Raw genomic sequence first — 16,496 nt, 5'->3', positions numbered from 1 at the left:
ATATATATCTGGGTGTAGTTGACAGTTGTACTTTGTGTATTCCTCCTACACACCCACACATAATAGGGAGTTTAGGTGTGCCTCGATGCGCCGTTACTGGCAGAAGGGAGGGAGGAGCTTGGCACAACTCCACTTACATACACGCTCTCACACTGCAATATGCTATTTATTACAAGAAAATGTGGGGACAGGTAGTCAGTCATGAGAGACAAAGCCTTTAGTGGGACATGTTGTCCCTCCCCAATCTTGGCAGTGGAGTGGTAATAAATATCACACTAAGTTCTATGTATCTGCAGATACAGTTTGATATGGCATTTTTCATTTCCATTTGGTGTTTTTTTTTAAGTTTAAAAAAAAGACATTTAAACAAAACTAGAATGCTAGGGGTTAATATGTCTAGTTAGGTAAAATCACATTGAAGGATGCATGATGCCTACTAAAAGAATTGTTTTCTTGTATACAATCATTGTAATATCCAGTCTGTGAGGCGCTACACTGTGGTAATAACATGCAATTGGACATTTGCACTGCAGTGAGTGGGAATGTGCATCTATTAGGACAGTGACCTAATAACGTGTTATATGGCCACAGTTGCTTTCGCTGCCATTGTCATTTAGTGTCTCTTCCCTGCCCGCCTCACCATTTTTAATCAGTTTAACTCTAAGGAAACAGCAAGCAAAAATGTCAAGAGTAAAATAACATTGTACTTTAAAACGTCATGAGTGAATATTTATTGTCCTCGGTATGTACAAAAAGGCACAGTAGAAAGATGATTAAACTAATAATATACTCAATGAAATGCATAGTTAAAAAATGAAAATGTATTAGTAAAACAGGAGTACTGGTAAATGAGGATATTATATTGAATATTAGATAATGCATTGAGGACTTTAACGGTATGAGCTCCTTTGCTCTGTGTTCTTCCGATAGTCTAAAACATACATCAGATGAAGCATACGGTAAAAGAATGTCACGTGCAGTTGTGCTCATGTTAGTGTCGCTGCCCAGCAAATCTTCTCTCATCGATTGATTGCGACATGGTGTTCAGATGCTCGGTCAGGAAGAGGTTCTGCTACTGAGGTGTAATGTGATGGCAAAAGAGAATCCATTACAAAGGAAAACAGATGGAGGAAGACATAATAGTAAATGTCCGGGAGGGAACAAAACTAGAGAATTTCGGTAAACAAGGAAGTAGAGCAATAAAATGACCACATAAAACAAGCATTGGCAAAGGCAATAGGTCTCACCTTTTCACTTCCAATGTAGACCTACTGGCTTTGTCAATGCTTTTTGCCGATGTTGTTTAGCTTCAACAAAAAATAGTTCCTTTTGATTGATATTCTACAGAATTGGCTCAAAAAAAGGAAAAAAGTGTTGTGTATGCGCACAAACGGCATCAATCCTGCGTGAGCATACTTAACTCCTGCACGCGCATGTGTCACGACACTGGCACAGCCTAGCGCAATGATATATGCTTGTACATACATCATCAGGGGTAAAAACACAGACCCATGACTCGCCCATCATTGTGTTAATATTTTTACTTGCCGTTCCAAGATGGAGGAAACAAAGCTTGCAGTGATAATACACTTAAAGCAAATTTTATAGCTAGGACAAGTACTACTATCGAAAGGATGGTAAATTAGTTATGCGCCATGAGTGGTATAAACACAGGTAGAAGACAAAAAGCCATTTACTAAGAGGCAGTCAAATGAGATTGAAAGCTAGAAAGCAAGAAAGCTAGAAAGCAAGAAAGCTAACCAATGTTGAGCAATGGGGTGGCCAAAAGCCCACAGTAAGTATAGGTGTTGCTCACAATAGGTATTCCGGCACACCTAACTTTTAGCTGTCTGTAGGCCAGACCTAACAAATGAAACAAGCTTTGGTAAGGCAAAACGTTTAGGCTTTTGGATATTAAAAAGATGTTAACAAGTTAGAGAAATATACAGATGAGGTTAGCTTCTTTGGCACAACCAGCAAACCATGCACTGCTGCTCAGGTGGTGTGTGTTTTGTACTTTGCTGCTGCCCATGCGGAACCGGTGTTGTGCGTAGGTGAAGCGTGCTGAAAACCTTTTTACTGTAACAGGAATTCAAAATGCTTTGTATTGCTAGGTGACGTTCTCAACTGGATAGTTGCCACTGGCTTTTTCTTTGACTTCCTGCCTATCTGAAAAACCATCTGAAGTTAATCAGAATTCAGCAGCCTATATATATATATATATATATATATATATATATATCACACATACACCTACACACACACATCTACACCCTCCCCCCCGTAAATGAGGGCAATTACGTCCTTGCAGAGGAGATGTGCACCATTCACGCAAATCAGCAGATACATGGGCCTCGGGAACGAGAAGAAGTGCATTACATTTATAGCTCATTTCTTTTTGGTTCCAGCTATGGTCCCATTGCATGTGTCATTAAAAAAGAGTAAGACCTGCCTTTCTTGGTGGAGCTTCCTTTACCTTTGTGATTCAGCACACAAAATCACACTGCTTATTTTGAGAACTAGAAATCCCCAAACCTCGATCATCTGCCTAATATCCTTCAAGTCAATTGGCTGAGCTCTAGAAACTCATGTGGTCTTCTTGACTCAAGTTTAGTATTCACTAGTGCTGATGGAACATTGATTAAAACATCTTTTTATTCTGGTGTTTTCATATTACTAAAATGATATATTATATATTCTTCCATCTTGTAAGTTGCAGCCTACCTGTCCCCCAGATTGAAGTGCAGCAGAGTCCAGGAAGTGGTAAGGAGGCAGACTAGTGCTGTCTCTTTCCTAAAAAAGTTAAATAGTTATTTTCCCTACCCATATTGCATCATCTCTTCTTTAACTGTCTTTGCCTGCGTTTGTTATAGCTTAAAATTGTAGTTTTAACCTGCCCGTGATTGCATAAATTATCACCTGTTTTTGTGTTTAAACTTGTGGTTTTTCCTGCCCGTGACTGCTTCCATTTAACCTGTTGAATTGTGGGATTTGCAGTCCAAACTCTGTAGTTTCTCCCTCTCATTCCCCTTGACTATCAGTTTTCCCCTCCAAATTTCTCCTTTGCTCTGTGCTAAGACCTGTATGTTAGGCAGTGCACCCACAGCCACCATTTTGTGAAACCAGCCCCCTCCCCTCCCCAGCAACAGGGATATTCTACATCAGAGGGTGCTCTGAGACAGCAGTAATCTGCTGTGAGCTGTTTAAACTGTGTTTAATAGGGACTGTGCACTTCATTTTTTTGCCAGGAGAGAGAGTAAAGTTTTATACAAACAGTATTGTTAGAGGACAAATTTGTTAGGCCCTTACCTGCAAAAGTCCAAAGTGTGGGTTGAGCCTGTCTGTCTCCTAGGAGATTTCTGAATTGAGGAGCGGGTTCCAACTCCTTGGCCAGCAAACCTTGTCTGAGGTCGCTGGGACCTTATATATTCTGCTCTTGGTTGGTATATGTGTACACTGATTGGTGGCTGTATCTCGTGTTTCTATTGGATTAGGGTTAGTGTCCTCATTGGTTGGGTATTTGAGGCTTCTGATTGATTTCTGGGTTTGTGACTCAATGTAGGGTTGGGACTAATGCTAGGGTTAGGATTTCTATTGGAAGTAGGGACTAGGGCTTCCTGTGTGATTGGATGTTGGGACTAGGGTTAGGCCTTTAATTGGAAGTAGTTGGAAGTGGCGATTAGGGCTTCTGGTGCGATTGGTTGCTGGACTAGGTGTGGGACTAGGAGTAGGGTTAGGCTTTCTATTGGAAGTAGGGACTAGGGCTTCCTGTGCCATTGGTTGCTTGGACTTGGGTTGGGACTACTGGTAGGGCTAGAGCCTTTATTAGACGTAGAGATCAGGGTTTTTTGAAACTGATTGGTTGCTTAGACCAGGGCTAAGATTGGCTGTAAGGTTCTGGTCTGCTAATGGTTCTAGATTTTAGGGCTAGTGTTATGATTGTATAGTTTTAGGGCTAGGGTTCCCATTGACTGAAGGGGTCACCTGACTAATAGGGCTATAAAAGACCAAGCCTTAGGGCTTCTCAGCCCAGGCGTCGAGGCTAAGGGCGGAGAGGACAAGGGCAGTTGCCTGTTCGAGCCTGATCGGGACTAGGGCCAGAAATGCTGCCCATTTTCCCATTCATTAATACCCAGCATACACCATCCACATCCACAAACATAGTAACACACTCACACCAAATGTTCACCACACACAACCCTATGCACAAATCAATGTACCAGCATACACTACAAAACCAACCAAACCACATCTATGCACCCTTCTATCCCAACTACCACACATTTCCACCATCACCTACAAACAGTACACAACTCGATCATATACCACTAACCAATCCACTCATCACTAACACAACGCCATTCAACACCATACATAATTACATCCCATCCAGACACTCGCTCCCTGCTCTAATTACTCCTAACAAACATATAATCAGCCTTCTATCATTTGTCCCACCAACACGCACTGAACCTGCATCAGATTGTCCACAAACCCACACACATCGCTGAACATATCCTAGATGTCATTTTTGCTAATACTGAACTAGTTACCTTTCAAACTATAACTCCAGTCACATGGTCAGACCACCACTTGCTTGCTTTACAACATATAACAACACTAAGCGACTCACCTAAAACTACCTTACATCCATCCAACTACCGGTATATTTCCAGAAGAACTCAAAAAGTCACACATACGCCTTTTACTGAAGAAAACAAACTTGGACCCGCTGAACCCTGACCACTACGGAGCCATTACAAATGGACCTTTCCTGTGCAAACTGATAGAAAGAGCAGTGTTCGCCCAGATGTCACAATTCATTGAAGAGAATGACATACTTTGAGTCTTCCAAACAGGATTCCGTCTGGGAAGATGCACTGAATCTGCCCTCCTTGCAATCTGGGATGACCTGAAGAATACAGTAGACCGCAACGGGGTTGCTGCGCTACTCCTCATGGACCTCTCAGCTGCCTTTGACACGGTTGACCATGACACTCTGAAACAAAGACTCTATGAAGCCGGCATAGAGGGCACTGCTCTAGATTGGATCACATCCTACCTTCTAAACAGAACTAATGTCATCCATACCCCACCTTTCTCGTCCAAACCGTACTCCAAAAAAGCAGGGGTCCCTCAAGGCTCTATCAGCTCACCTATGCTTTTCAACATTTACATGAAGTCATTACCGGTACTGATCAATCAATTTCACCTCACATGCTAACTATGCAGATGACACGCAAATAATCCTTCAACTGGAATGCACCAAAGACATTGGAAAATCCCCAATTTTCAGTTGTCTCAGAGCCGTGGATGACTTGGAGCCATCTCAAATTGAATGCTTCCAAAACTGAAATACTCATGTGTGGCGATTGGAAACATTATGACCCGCTTGCTGCCTGGCCTGATGAACTGTAATCACCACCTAAAGTATCGAAGGAAGTAAGAAACCTCGGAATGACCATGGACTCCAAGCTGTCGATGAATGTCCAAGTGGACAAACTAGTAAGATCAAGCTTTGTCACTATAAAAACGCTGCAACGAATTTTCCCTCATTTGGGATTTCCACACAAGGTCCACGCTACCATTTCCCTTGTTCTGTCCTAACTCGATTATGTCAATAGCCTCTACCACGGATCACCTTCAACAACCATGAAAAGACTACAACGGATTCAGAACTCGGCTGCCAGACAACTCTTGCATTTCAAACCGCGAGACCACATCTCACCTGCCTTAAAATCCCTGCATTGGTTACCGGTTGCCAAAAGATCCTGGTTCAAGCTACTTTGTATCACCCACAAAGCAATACATGGAATGGGACCGCTCCTCATCAGGAATAAAATCACCAAACACATTCAACAAAGGAACCTCCGCTCTAAAGGGGCATCTCGCCTCAAAATCTCAAGATAAAAGAAAAAAAACGTGGGGGACGCATCCTTCTCTGTTCAAGCAGCCAAACTATGGAACTCTTTACCCCCCCAACATAAGATCCACCGACAACCACCTTATCTTCAGAAAAGTACTGAAGAATTGGCTCTTCCCCACATAAGCACCATACGCAAACTGAAATTTACAGCATATCCCTCTGCATTATTTTCACTATAGATATGTACCTATCTTTGTGTATTGCTTTGTATAAACATGTAGAATAAATAAGTTGTAAAAAAGAAAAAAAAAATCCGCTTTGGTCTACATGTACTTGCTTCCATTGTCCATCCATGTACCTTCCATGTACTTGGATCTGTGTGTCTGTTACTTTTCTCCTGAAAAAGCATATATAATGCACTACCCTATTTTTCATCCTGTACCTCTATCAATATCTTTAATCTACATATACTTACCTCCTTTATGCATCTATATACTTTAAATGTACTTATGGATATATATATTTATCACTTTCTTCTAATTTAGCATTTCCAATGCACTACCCTATTTTTCAGCCTATACTTCTCTCAATATATTTTCTAGCCCAACTTTCTGACCCATCTCAAACTTCTTTCTACTACTCTTTCCAATACACTACCTTATCTCTCACCCTATACATCTATCAATATATCCTCTACATCCACTCTCTCGTTTATCCCAAACCCTATACCACTACTATGATCCCCAAAATAACCCTTTCTAGACTCTCTCCTACTCTACCCCTCCTTGCTTCATCTGGCACCTCTTTTACTATACTGATCGCCCAAAACAAACATTTCTAAACTCTTCCCTCTGACTCTGCCCCTCCAAAACCCTTTTTAACTAATCCAAAAGCCTCCTCCTACTGCTATGACCTAAATACAAAAAATCTTTTTTTTTTTAAATCCAAATACTTCACTCTTCTATCCCTCCACCATCCTTTTCTATCAAAATAAGACTAACATATTCACTTCTCAAATTTAATATTCCACTATACTAATTCACCACTGATCCTTTATGGGTTCCAGAGTAGCGTGCTACTCGCCAATAAAGCGTTTAAACACCCCATCAGGGTTACAAGCGCTATATAAATGCAAACCTTTTTCCATTTTCTATCCCTCCCCAACCCTTCTCAATCCAAATAACTGAATAACATATCCACCACTCAAATTACTTTCATGTTTCACCATACTAATTTAACACTAATCCTTATGGGTATCCGGAGTAGCGTGCTTCAACACCCCATCAGGGGTAGCAAGCACTATATAAATACAAACCTTTTTTTTTCTCTTCTAATCCTTCTGATATCCTTCTGAATCCAAATAACTGACTAACCTATCCACCACTAAAAATGTATTTTCTTGTTTCACTATACTAATTCAACACTAATCCTCTATGGGTCCCGGAGTAGCGTGCTACTCGGCGAGAAAACGCTTCATCGCCTCGTCAGGGGTAGTAAGTGCTATATAAATGCAATTACAATTACATAATACCCTTACTTATCAAAGCTTTCTGCCAGCCCTCTTCATCCATTGCTCTGTTGTTGTGTCATTCTCATTTTAAAGGGGAACACTAAAGCATGGGGCAAGAGGCCAGCCAACTTCAGTCATTTGCTAACTTCACTGCGAGCGGCCTCATTTTGCTCCTATACAAGGAGCACTTCCATGCACAAAGTAGTTCCATTAAGTGATATATATATATGTATATAGATGGATATATATATATATATGGATATATATATATATGTATATATATTGGTTTGTGCATCATCATGGGTTCGGCGCCCCTTCTTCGTCCCCCCCCCCCCCCCCCCCCCCCCCCCCGCAATAAACTTTACAAAAACAATGACAAAGTCAAAAGGCTGACAGACAATTCCCGACCTGTTGGCTTTGCCAGTGCTTGTTTGTGTGTTGTCTCCTGTTCTATGATTCGAAATGTGGTCCAGTTGTCTGACACTTTGATTCTTGTTTTGAGCATTCTTATTATGGACTACAGTCCTACCTCCAACACAATTAAGAATAAGAACACATTTAATTTAATCCCTTCATTCCCATGTTATCTGCACACTCCTGTACTGGGCAGTTTCTCAAATGATCACACCGGCCTTGTATATGCAATGAAGGGGCAAATCCTTTATTTATATATTATTTGTACCTTTACATGTTGCATATATACGTTGGTAGGAGAGTAAAGGGGTTAATATCAGCTGCACTGCAAACTGAACTTGACACAGGCTGAAACTTCTGTGTAATTTGTTCCTCCGAACTTGGCAAATGTTGCAGTAGGGAAATGGAATGAGTTCATCTTCTCTGAAGAACTTCACACTACAAATACAACCTCCAATTGAGGTATATTTTTAAAGGATCAAGATTTTCAACTGTGATGATTTGATTTGAGAGACTTTCCATGCATTCAGCTTATTCAGTCGGCGGTAGCGTTTAGTTGCTTACTGGGCAAAAGGAGGCATTCAGGGTGACAGGCTGCCTCTCCCCACCCCACTTAGTAGTGATGGGTATTGAGGTGAGGAGATAGCGTATAATAGTCACAGATGTACAAAACAAACAAATGTGGGAGAGAGAGGTCAGGTTCGTTGTGGACTCAGCCTCCTATCTAATGTAAGTAACCACAAAGAGTCCCCTCGTCTTAGAAGTAACGGTCCTACCGTAGGTCTTAATAATAGTTCAAGGAAAACAATTAGTTTTCTTAAAATAACCCTCACCCACCCAGATATCTCATGGTGACCTGCTTAATCATCGAGTTCTTCCCGTCCAGCTGCAGGACTGGGCGTGCTACAACCAACGGAGACGTGGGAGCACTTTGTAGGGTATTGACTATTGGGTGATTGGTGATATGAGAGTGGGAGGGTCAAGTAGGTAGGTTGTGTTAAAAAAAAAAATACCTGGCTACGTGGAGTCTAAACTTTATAAAAATCCTGAGGCTTACACTGTAATTTCCCCGAGACAGACACTCATTACAGTGTAAATCTCCACTTCCCCCTTTCCTAATAATACCGCTACAGGATTTAATAAACGTTAGACTCCACATAGCCAGGTATTTTTCCCACGTCTCCATTGGTTGTAGCACGCCTATACCGGGCGGTAAGAACCCGATGATGAAGCATGCCACCATGGGACATCTTGAGGGTGAGGGTTATTTTTTAGAAAACTCATTGATTCCCTTGAACTATTATTAAGACCTACGGTGTGACCGTTACTTCTAGGACGAGTGGACTCTTTTTGGTTAGTCACAGATGTACAACAGTGTTTCAGTAATTGGGGCATATGCGAGAACTGCTGCAGGGACAAGCCGCAGGATGTAACGGTGTAAAACCTCTGACCCTGCCACCCAGTACCCGTTCCCTAGTGCAGCAGTGCAACTGAGCGTATGTACAGAACTGTTAAGTTATGTTAATTTATATTTGTAAAGTGCCAAATCACCAACGATCTCTAATCGCTACAAACCATAAACCCGGGAGTGCCATAATGCTTGCAAACAGAGCAAAGCTTGGGGTGAGTTTATCCAAACGCCTCAGTAAACAAATTAGTCATAAGTTTCTTCCTGAGTGGGAGGAGAGTCGCCTCACCACGCAGACTCTCTGGGAGCTTATTCCAAAGCTGCGGAATCGCAACCAAGCAGACACGTCCCCCTAAGGTTGTTCTGTCAAAACATGGACAAGCAAACAGGTGTGCTTCTGATGAACAGAGACCACAACCAGGCACATAAGGCATCAAACGGTCTTTAATGTAGCTGGGCGCAGCTCCATACTTAGCTTTATGTGCAATGCACAGGCCCTTGAATCTTATCCTCTGCTTAATAGGGAGCCAGTGTAGCTGCTGTAACAAGGGAGTGGCGTGAGTTCTTCTCGGCAATTTAAGAATCAGTCGTGCTGCGTCGTTTAGGACCACCTGGAGTTTCCCCAAAAGTTTATTGGGGAGTCCTATATATACTGCATTGCCGTAGTCCAGGCGTGACAGGATTAAAGCCGCCACCACAGTACGCATAGTCAAAAATGACAGCAAGGGTACAAGTTTCCGCAATTGCCTTCTCAATCCCACGCAACTGCCCACTACCGCAGCTACCTGCTTATCCATCACTAGCATGGAATCTAACCTAATACCCAGGCTCTTCACAGCTGGCACTGGTATCGGAGTGGTGCCAAGCTCCTGTGGCGAGAAGAGGCTGGACCAGGGGTTAGCCCCTGTGGCAATAGCAAGGAGCTCCGTCTTGTCTGGGTTTGTGAATTGATCATCCAGTTTATGGTAAACCGAAGGATGTTCTGTACCTTAAGCTGGAGGGTTTCTGTTTGTTTATCCATAGTCCAGGCTGATCAACAGCCTTCTAATATGAATGAAGCAGTGTAAGCCTGGCAGGTTTTCACAACAGAGCGGTTTGTATGCAGATATCTCATCGAGCATGATCTACAATGTATTGGGGTGGCTCTTGCACGAGCAAACTGCTGCGTAGTCCTGATTCAGCTCAATGGCATTGGACACATGTATGCTAGTGAACTAGAGGTTGCTCACTAGTAACCTAATATAGACTGCTAGGCTAGAGAGATTTTACACAAATGATAGCTCTTCATTTAAATTACTTCATTTAACTTGCAAAAGAAAATACCATACTTCAGGCAAGCCTAAAAGTCCAACACGTTTCATGAAAGAATAGCTAGAATGCAAACAAAATTATGTGCGACAATTGTAGTTCCAATGTACCAAAGCTTATGCCCTCAATCCAGTTGGGGCAAAAATGCAACACAAAAAGATAATGGGCGGAATGTTGAACATTGTCAAACATTCACCCCCAGTCACAGATCTGGGTTCAATCCATTGCAATTTGGTCCCAGCCACATGCAAATCCGCCTTGGCCCTGCTCCCATGGGAACAGTCCAGCCCGAACAGCCAGGCCAGGTCCTCCCTAGTCCGGAAAACAAACCTCCTAGGACCGGTTTGCGGGTATCACCCCTCATCATCCAGGTTAGCTCGAAAACGGTGGCGTAGCGAGCAAGGGACCCACGTCTGGGCATACCTTCCCACTTAGCTCGGTAATACAAACGAAAAGATGATGGACGGAATGCTGAACATTATCAAACATTCACCCCCAATCACAGATCTGGGTTTAACCCATCGTTATTTTGCTCGCCATGCCATTCCACTTTGGACCCAGCCATATGCAAATCCGCTCCAATGCCAGGATGCTTGTGTCCGGTCCAGAGAAGACCTGGCATAGCAGTTCCGGCTTGACTGCTCTCATGAGGAACAGGGTCAAGACTAATTTTATATGGCTGGGTCTGAACTGGGGTGGCTAAGTGAGCAAAAGAACGATGATGGATTCAACCCCGATCTATTAGTGGCTGGGGGTGTGTGTTTGTAAAATTTCAGCGCCCTGTCCATCATCTTGTTGTGTTTGCTCAATCCAGTTAGAGCATGTAATTCTGAAAACCATAGATTCGGAGCACACTTATGCAGTTTTTTTCCTCAGTACAATTAAGTGAAAGCACGTCATCAGTATTGTTACTTAAAACTAATGGGCAGATGGCAGGATATTCTCATGAGAAAGAATATGTAAAGTCCTTGAAGGCTAGATTCAATAGACACAAACAAGCGCTGATTTCACAACTTTCTATAATTTATGCTAAAACGAAGAAATGCTTACTATACAGTGCAGAAAACGTGCAATTTTACAACACTTCATAAAATGGCTTCTGTGCATTGAAAATACACAAAACGTAGCTGACATATCAGAAGTAATCTGCTCTTCTGGTTATCCTAAAAGCGATGTTGTAGTTCAGGCATGAAATGTATCATAGAGCATCAATAAAGTAATGGTATTAAGGCACAGAAGAAGTAATTCTGCTTTCTCAGCCTTTATCCCTTAAAACAAAAGGTAAGTGTGTTGCACAATCTTAAGCAGCCGATCCATAACACGGGTTCCTCTGACTGATCGGTAGTCGTCGCACACAGAACATTTATCCACTCCCTAGTTCTATGCAAGCACGTCAGTGCTGCAAACTGTATCTTGGTCACTTGTACCCTTGAACCAAAAGAATTGTGTTTGGCAGAATCCTTTTCATCTTCATGCTCAATTTTTCTAAAGCTCTTAACCCCTTCGATGCGTGTGACGGAGCGGTTCCGTCATGCGCGTCGGTCGCGCTGTGTGGATGACGGAACTGCTCCGTCATGGCCCCGCCCGCGCACGAACCCTTCAGCACAGCGCGGTAATCCGTGCCGCGCTGAAGGGGTTAATACCCAGTTCTTTAATAACATGCTAAATAAATATTATGGAAATTATGATTGTAGCAGTTATTGTAGCAGTTGTAGCAGCTCGGAACGCGCTCAGTGCCAGCCATGCTGCCGGTTTTGGGCCAGATGCTTTCAGGCTGAAACCTACAATACAGTATAGTCGAGATATTCTTACCGAACTACAATGGGTAGGTAAGACTTGTACTGAACCGCGCATTGAGCTGTACAAAGCTCAGGGTATAGAGCAATGCATGAATTACGGCCTAACAACTCTGCACACCTCATTAACCATCCATACCCACATTGTCAATAAGGCACACCTCGGAGGAGTTTCTTGTGTTTTGATCAATGTGAGGTCATTCATTTAGAATGCTATTGTGTTTTGAGAGTTTGTGGAGGCCAAACAAATAGATATAGCCTTTGATACAGAGATTTGGGCAGACGCCTCTCCGGACCCAGATCTAGTACTGGCCTTACCTGCAGGGTACAAAATGCACAGAATGGACCGGGTAGGGAAGAAAGTGGGGGCATTGCCCTTATACTCAAATCTAGCTTCAAGTCTTGTATAAAACTGAATATGGATAATAAAGACTGTGAAGCATTTGCTTTTAAAATTGAACTGTTTGGCCAACACTCATTTAATGGAATCTTACTCTATCGCCCGCCCAAATCCAAGGTCGCCTTATTAGATAATTTAGGCACCATGCTCGCTCACAAAGAGGAACACCCCAATTTCACGATGTTAGCGGATTTGAACTTCCAACTAGAAAAATCTGCCGACCCTGATACCAAATTACTCTTAGATCAAATGGATAGTGCAGAGATGTGCCAACTTGTCAAGGTCCCAACACATAACGCTGGACACTGCTTGGATGGTATTTTCTCAGATAACCCCCTGCTGAGTTGGACTGGAGTTCTGCCCTTGATCTGGTCAGATCATAAGGCTATCTTATTCGACATATCTCTTCTGCAAAAAAATTGTCTTAAAACTCCCAGAGAACTGTATGCCAGCTGCCCCCGGAAGAAAGTAGATGCTAGCTCTCTAAATACCATTCTTTTAAAAACTCTGCCAAAATTGTCTTCGGATTCTGATCAGGCCACAACGCAATACCGTTCCTGGCTTGACTCGGCCTTGTCACAATTAGTGCCTCCCCAAACAATGTCAACAATCCAGGAGAACACTATCAGAACCTTGATTTAATGACACATTGAAAGTACAGAAGCAACTATGTTGCAAATCAGAGAGAAAGTGGAGACTAGAAGATAATGTAACTACCCTACTGGAATACAAGGAATCTCTCCTAACCTATAAGAAACGTATCCTTAGGGAAAAGGCCATTTACCTCTCTGAGAAAATCATGGCAGCCAATAGATGCCCTAAAACCTTGTTCAATACAGTAAAGAAACTTGCGAAGTTGCCATCTGTACCTGACACTAGTATTAGCCAGGAGTTCTGCAACGCATTAGCAGAATCCTTCAAACACAAGGTCAATGCTGTCTTTGACCTGTTTGCACAGCAGAATAAACACCCAGTTCAAACACCAGATGAGCCGGACAAGAATCAATCAGTTCTTTCTGATAATTTACAAGTTCCGGTTGAATCAGCCCGACTCTTTACTATTTTAATACATTGACAGTGGAACAAACCTCTAAACTCATTGCTGCTACTAAATCTGGCTCTCCATTAGATCCATGCCCTCCCCAAATTTTGTGTATTTCGCCAGAGATTATAGCCATTCCTTTAACTGTAATTTTTAACTCCATATTCACGACAGGAAATGTTCCAACGGAATGGAAGAAAGCCTCCATACTTCCACTATTAAAGAAACCTAATCTGGATGTTAAGAAGCCGCTCAATTATAGACCAATCTCAAGACTTCCATTTCCCGCAAAAGTAATTGAAAAAGCATTAAATACTGAACTCTGTTTTTATTAATGACTATGCAATCCTGGATCCCTCTTAATTTGGATTTCATGCTCAGCACAGCACAGAGTTGGCTCTCATCACGGCAACGGAGGAGCTCATGCTGATACTAGACACTGGGAAGAATGCAGGGCTGATCCTCCTGGACCTGTGAGCAGCCTTTGATACTGTCAATCATGGGCTGCTGCGGGACTGGTTGAGCACCATCGGGATCAGGGGTAAGGCGCTATCCCTGTTAAGCTCCTTCCTGTCTGAGTGGTCTCAGGAAGTGGCTTTGGGAAACTTGGTGTCATCCCCCTTTACGTTGCCTTGTGGGGTTCCCTAGGGCTCTTCCCTCAGCCCAACACTCTTTAACCTCTACGTCACCCCCCTGGCTAGTCTAGTTAGAAGCTATGGCTTTGCCTTCGTGTCGTATGCGGATGACACACAGATTGTCGTCTCAGTGAGCAGCTCTGCTAGCCAGACTGCTGCTAGGTTTTGTGACTGAATGAGCCATATTGCAAAGTGGATGTCAGACAACTGAAATTGAACTCCTCCAAGACTGAAGTTTTGCTGCTGGGGAACAATCCTTCATTTTGGACAAACAGCTGGTGGCCGGACCAATTGGGCCCGTTACCCAAGCCAGTGCCTAAAGCTAAAAATCTTGGTGACTTGTTTCACACCAAACTGTGCTTTGAAGCACAAATTAACTCAGCCACCTCTGCATGCTTCTTTATCCTGAAAATTTTGAGGAAAATCCTCCTGGCAACACCTATGGATCTAAGGAAGACTGTGGTTTCAGTGCTGATTTCCTCAAGACTGGACTATTGTAATACCCTCTTTTTCCAGTGCTCCACGGCGTAGCATCAACAAACTTCAAACGGTCCAGAATGCAGCGGCAAGATTACTGTTGGGCATCTCTAAATTTGATTCATTCCCCTCCGCTTTGGTCAGACTTCACTGGCTGCCTGTAGCTAAGAGGATCCAATTTAAATCATTATGTATTGCTTTTAAATCTTTCAACAACATGGGGCAAATACAGCTGACGAAATTCCTTAAGCCTTACACTCCTGCCAGAGCCCTCAGATCAGTCGAACTGAGAACCCTAACTGTTCCCAGAGTCAGCAAGGTGATATGGGGGTGGTAAGAGCTTTACGGCCACAAAGGCAAGCCTTTGGAATTCCTTGCCTGTCAAGCTGAAAAAAGAACAGTCTCTTTAAATTTAGGAAGGGCCTTAAAACTTGTTTTTTCCCGGTCTAATTGTTTACTTCTTTGTTTTTACTGATTGGTTCAAAGGCAGCGCCTAGAGACCCCAGGGTATTTGTCGGGCTCTATACATTTTTCTTCATCTTCACAACTGTTAATACAACTAGTGAAATCCTTGACTGTGCGACCATTTGCTTGCGAGGGTGTTCCACTGCTAGTGAATGACCGCTGACGCAGTATTTAGGGAATGCATTATTTCATCAACGGTTGTAGACAGCCAGTTCCACATAGTACTAATGCGCCTTGTTTGCACTTATAGCCTGAGTGCCATGAAAAAAGGTGCAAAACATGATGCATTTAATTTCAGTTTGCTTGTAGCACATGTGCGCCTCCAACCAAAGCATAGAAAATGGACTTGATGTTTATTCGGCTAAGTAATACAACACCTTTTGTCCTCGAAGCACCTGGCAAGGCAAACTCGAGGGGTAGAAGCAAGATGGACAGGAAATTTGTACACTTGTTGGTGCGAGGAGCATGCTTATCATCAGCCCTGTGGCCTCGGTAGAACAAACATATATTCCTGAAGGCTGTTGTTTGAATGTTTCTTTAAAAGGTGGTTTTCCAATACTCTTATTCCTTTCAGAAGTAGATAATTTCTGTATGTTAAAAAACGGCTTGGGAGGATTGCAATATATTCATTTGTATGAATTTGAGAAGTTCTTTTTATCTCAATTGATTTTATTTGAAGTTGTTCTCTGCAACTATAAATCTGGCTCACTGCAACAATTTCCTAATAATGTTTATGTTCACAGGTACCAGAGACCACATACTGAAAACAAGTAAGGAGGGGCGCATAATGCAAAAAGTGAGCTTTACAGATGATCTGAAAGACATGGGCAGTCCCTTACATTTCTTGCAGCTCTTCCCAGAGGTATTGTGTACAGTTTTAACTACTCTTACTTCACTGTGGCGGGCACAACATTTGTATTGCCTGTTGAGTCTGTCTCTGCAAACAGTATGGTAATATTTGCTATGTACACCTGTGTTTTAGAAGGAACAGCTGTGGATAGCCTCTACAGGGAGCAGCAGTAATGTCTACATTTGGGATGCAAAGGATCTCCCTAAGCCACCGAAAAGCATTCAGCTACCAGATTGTACAGAAATTAGCTGTATGATTAAAGTGAAAAGTCAGGTAAGGAAGACATAACTGAAGTATGTTCGTCCTGCCTCACCTTTAATCTCTG

General features: G+C 42.6%; 1 protein-coding gene across 2 annotated transcripts in view; it reads left to right on the top strand.

Annotated features, from left to right (window-relative positions):
• DENND3 (DENN domain containing 3) overlaps positions 1-16,496 on the top strand; it is a 757,020-nt gene that overhangs the window by 722,973 nt on the left and 17,551 nt on the right. For both annotated transcript variants that reach the window (XM_085604830.1, XM_085604832.1), the window contains exons 21-22: positions 16,065-16,183; positions 16,304-16,444. In XM_085604830.1, the coding sequence (XP_085460956.1) occupies positions 16,065-16,183; positions 16,304-16,444 (260 nt within the window). The remainder of the gene's footprint in view (positions 1-16,064; positions 16,184-16,303; positions 16,445-16,496) is intronic.

Source organism: Triturus cristatus, chromosome 5_1 (assembly GCF_964204655.1).
Source record: "Triturus cristatus chromosome 5_1, aTriCri1.1, whole genome shotgun sequence".
NCBI classification, from domain to species: Eukaryota; Metazoa; Chordata; class Amphibia; order Caudata; family Salamandridae; genus Triturus; species Triturus cristatus.
The sequence above is the reverse complement of the archived record's forward strand: the minus strand, read 5'-3'. Positions and strand labels throughout refer to the sequence as shown.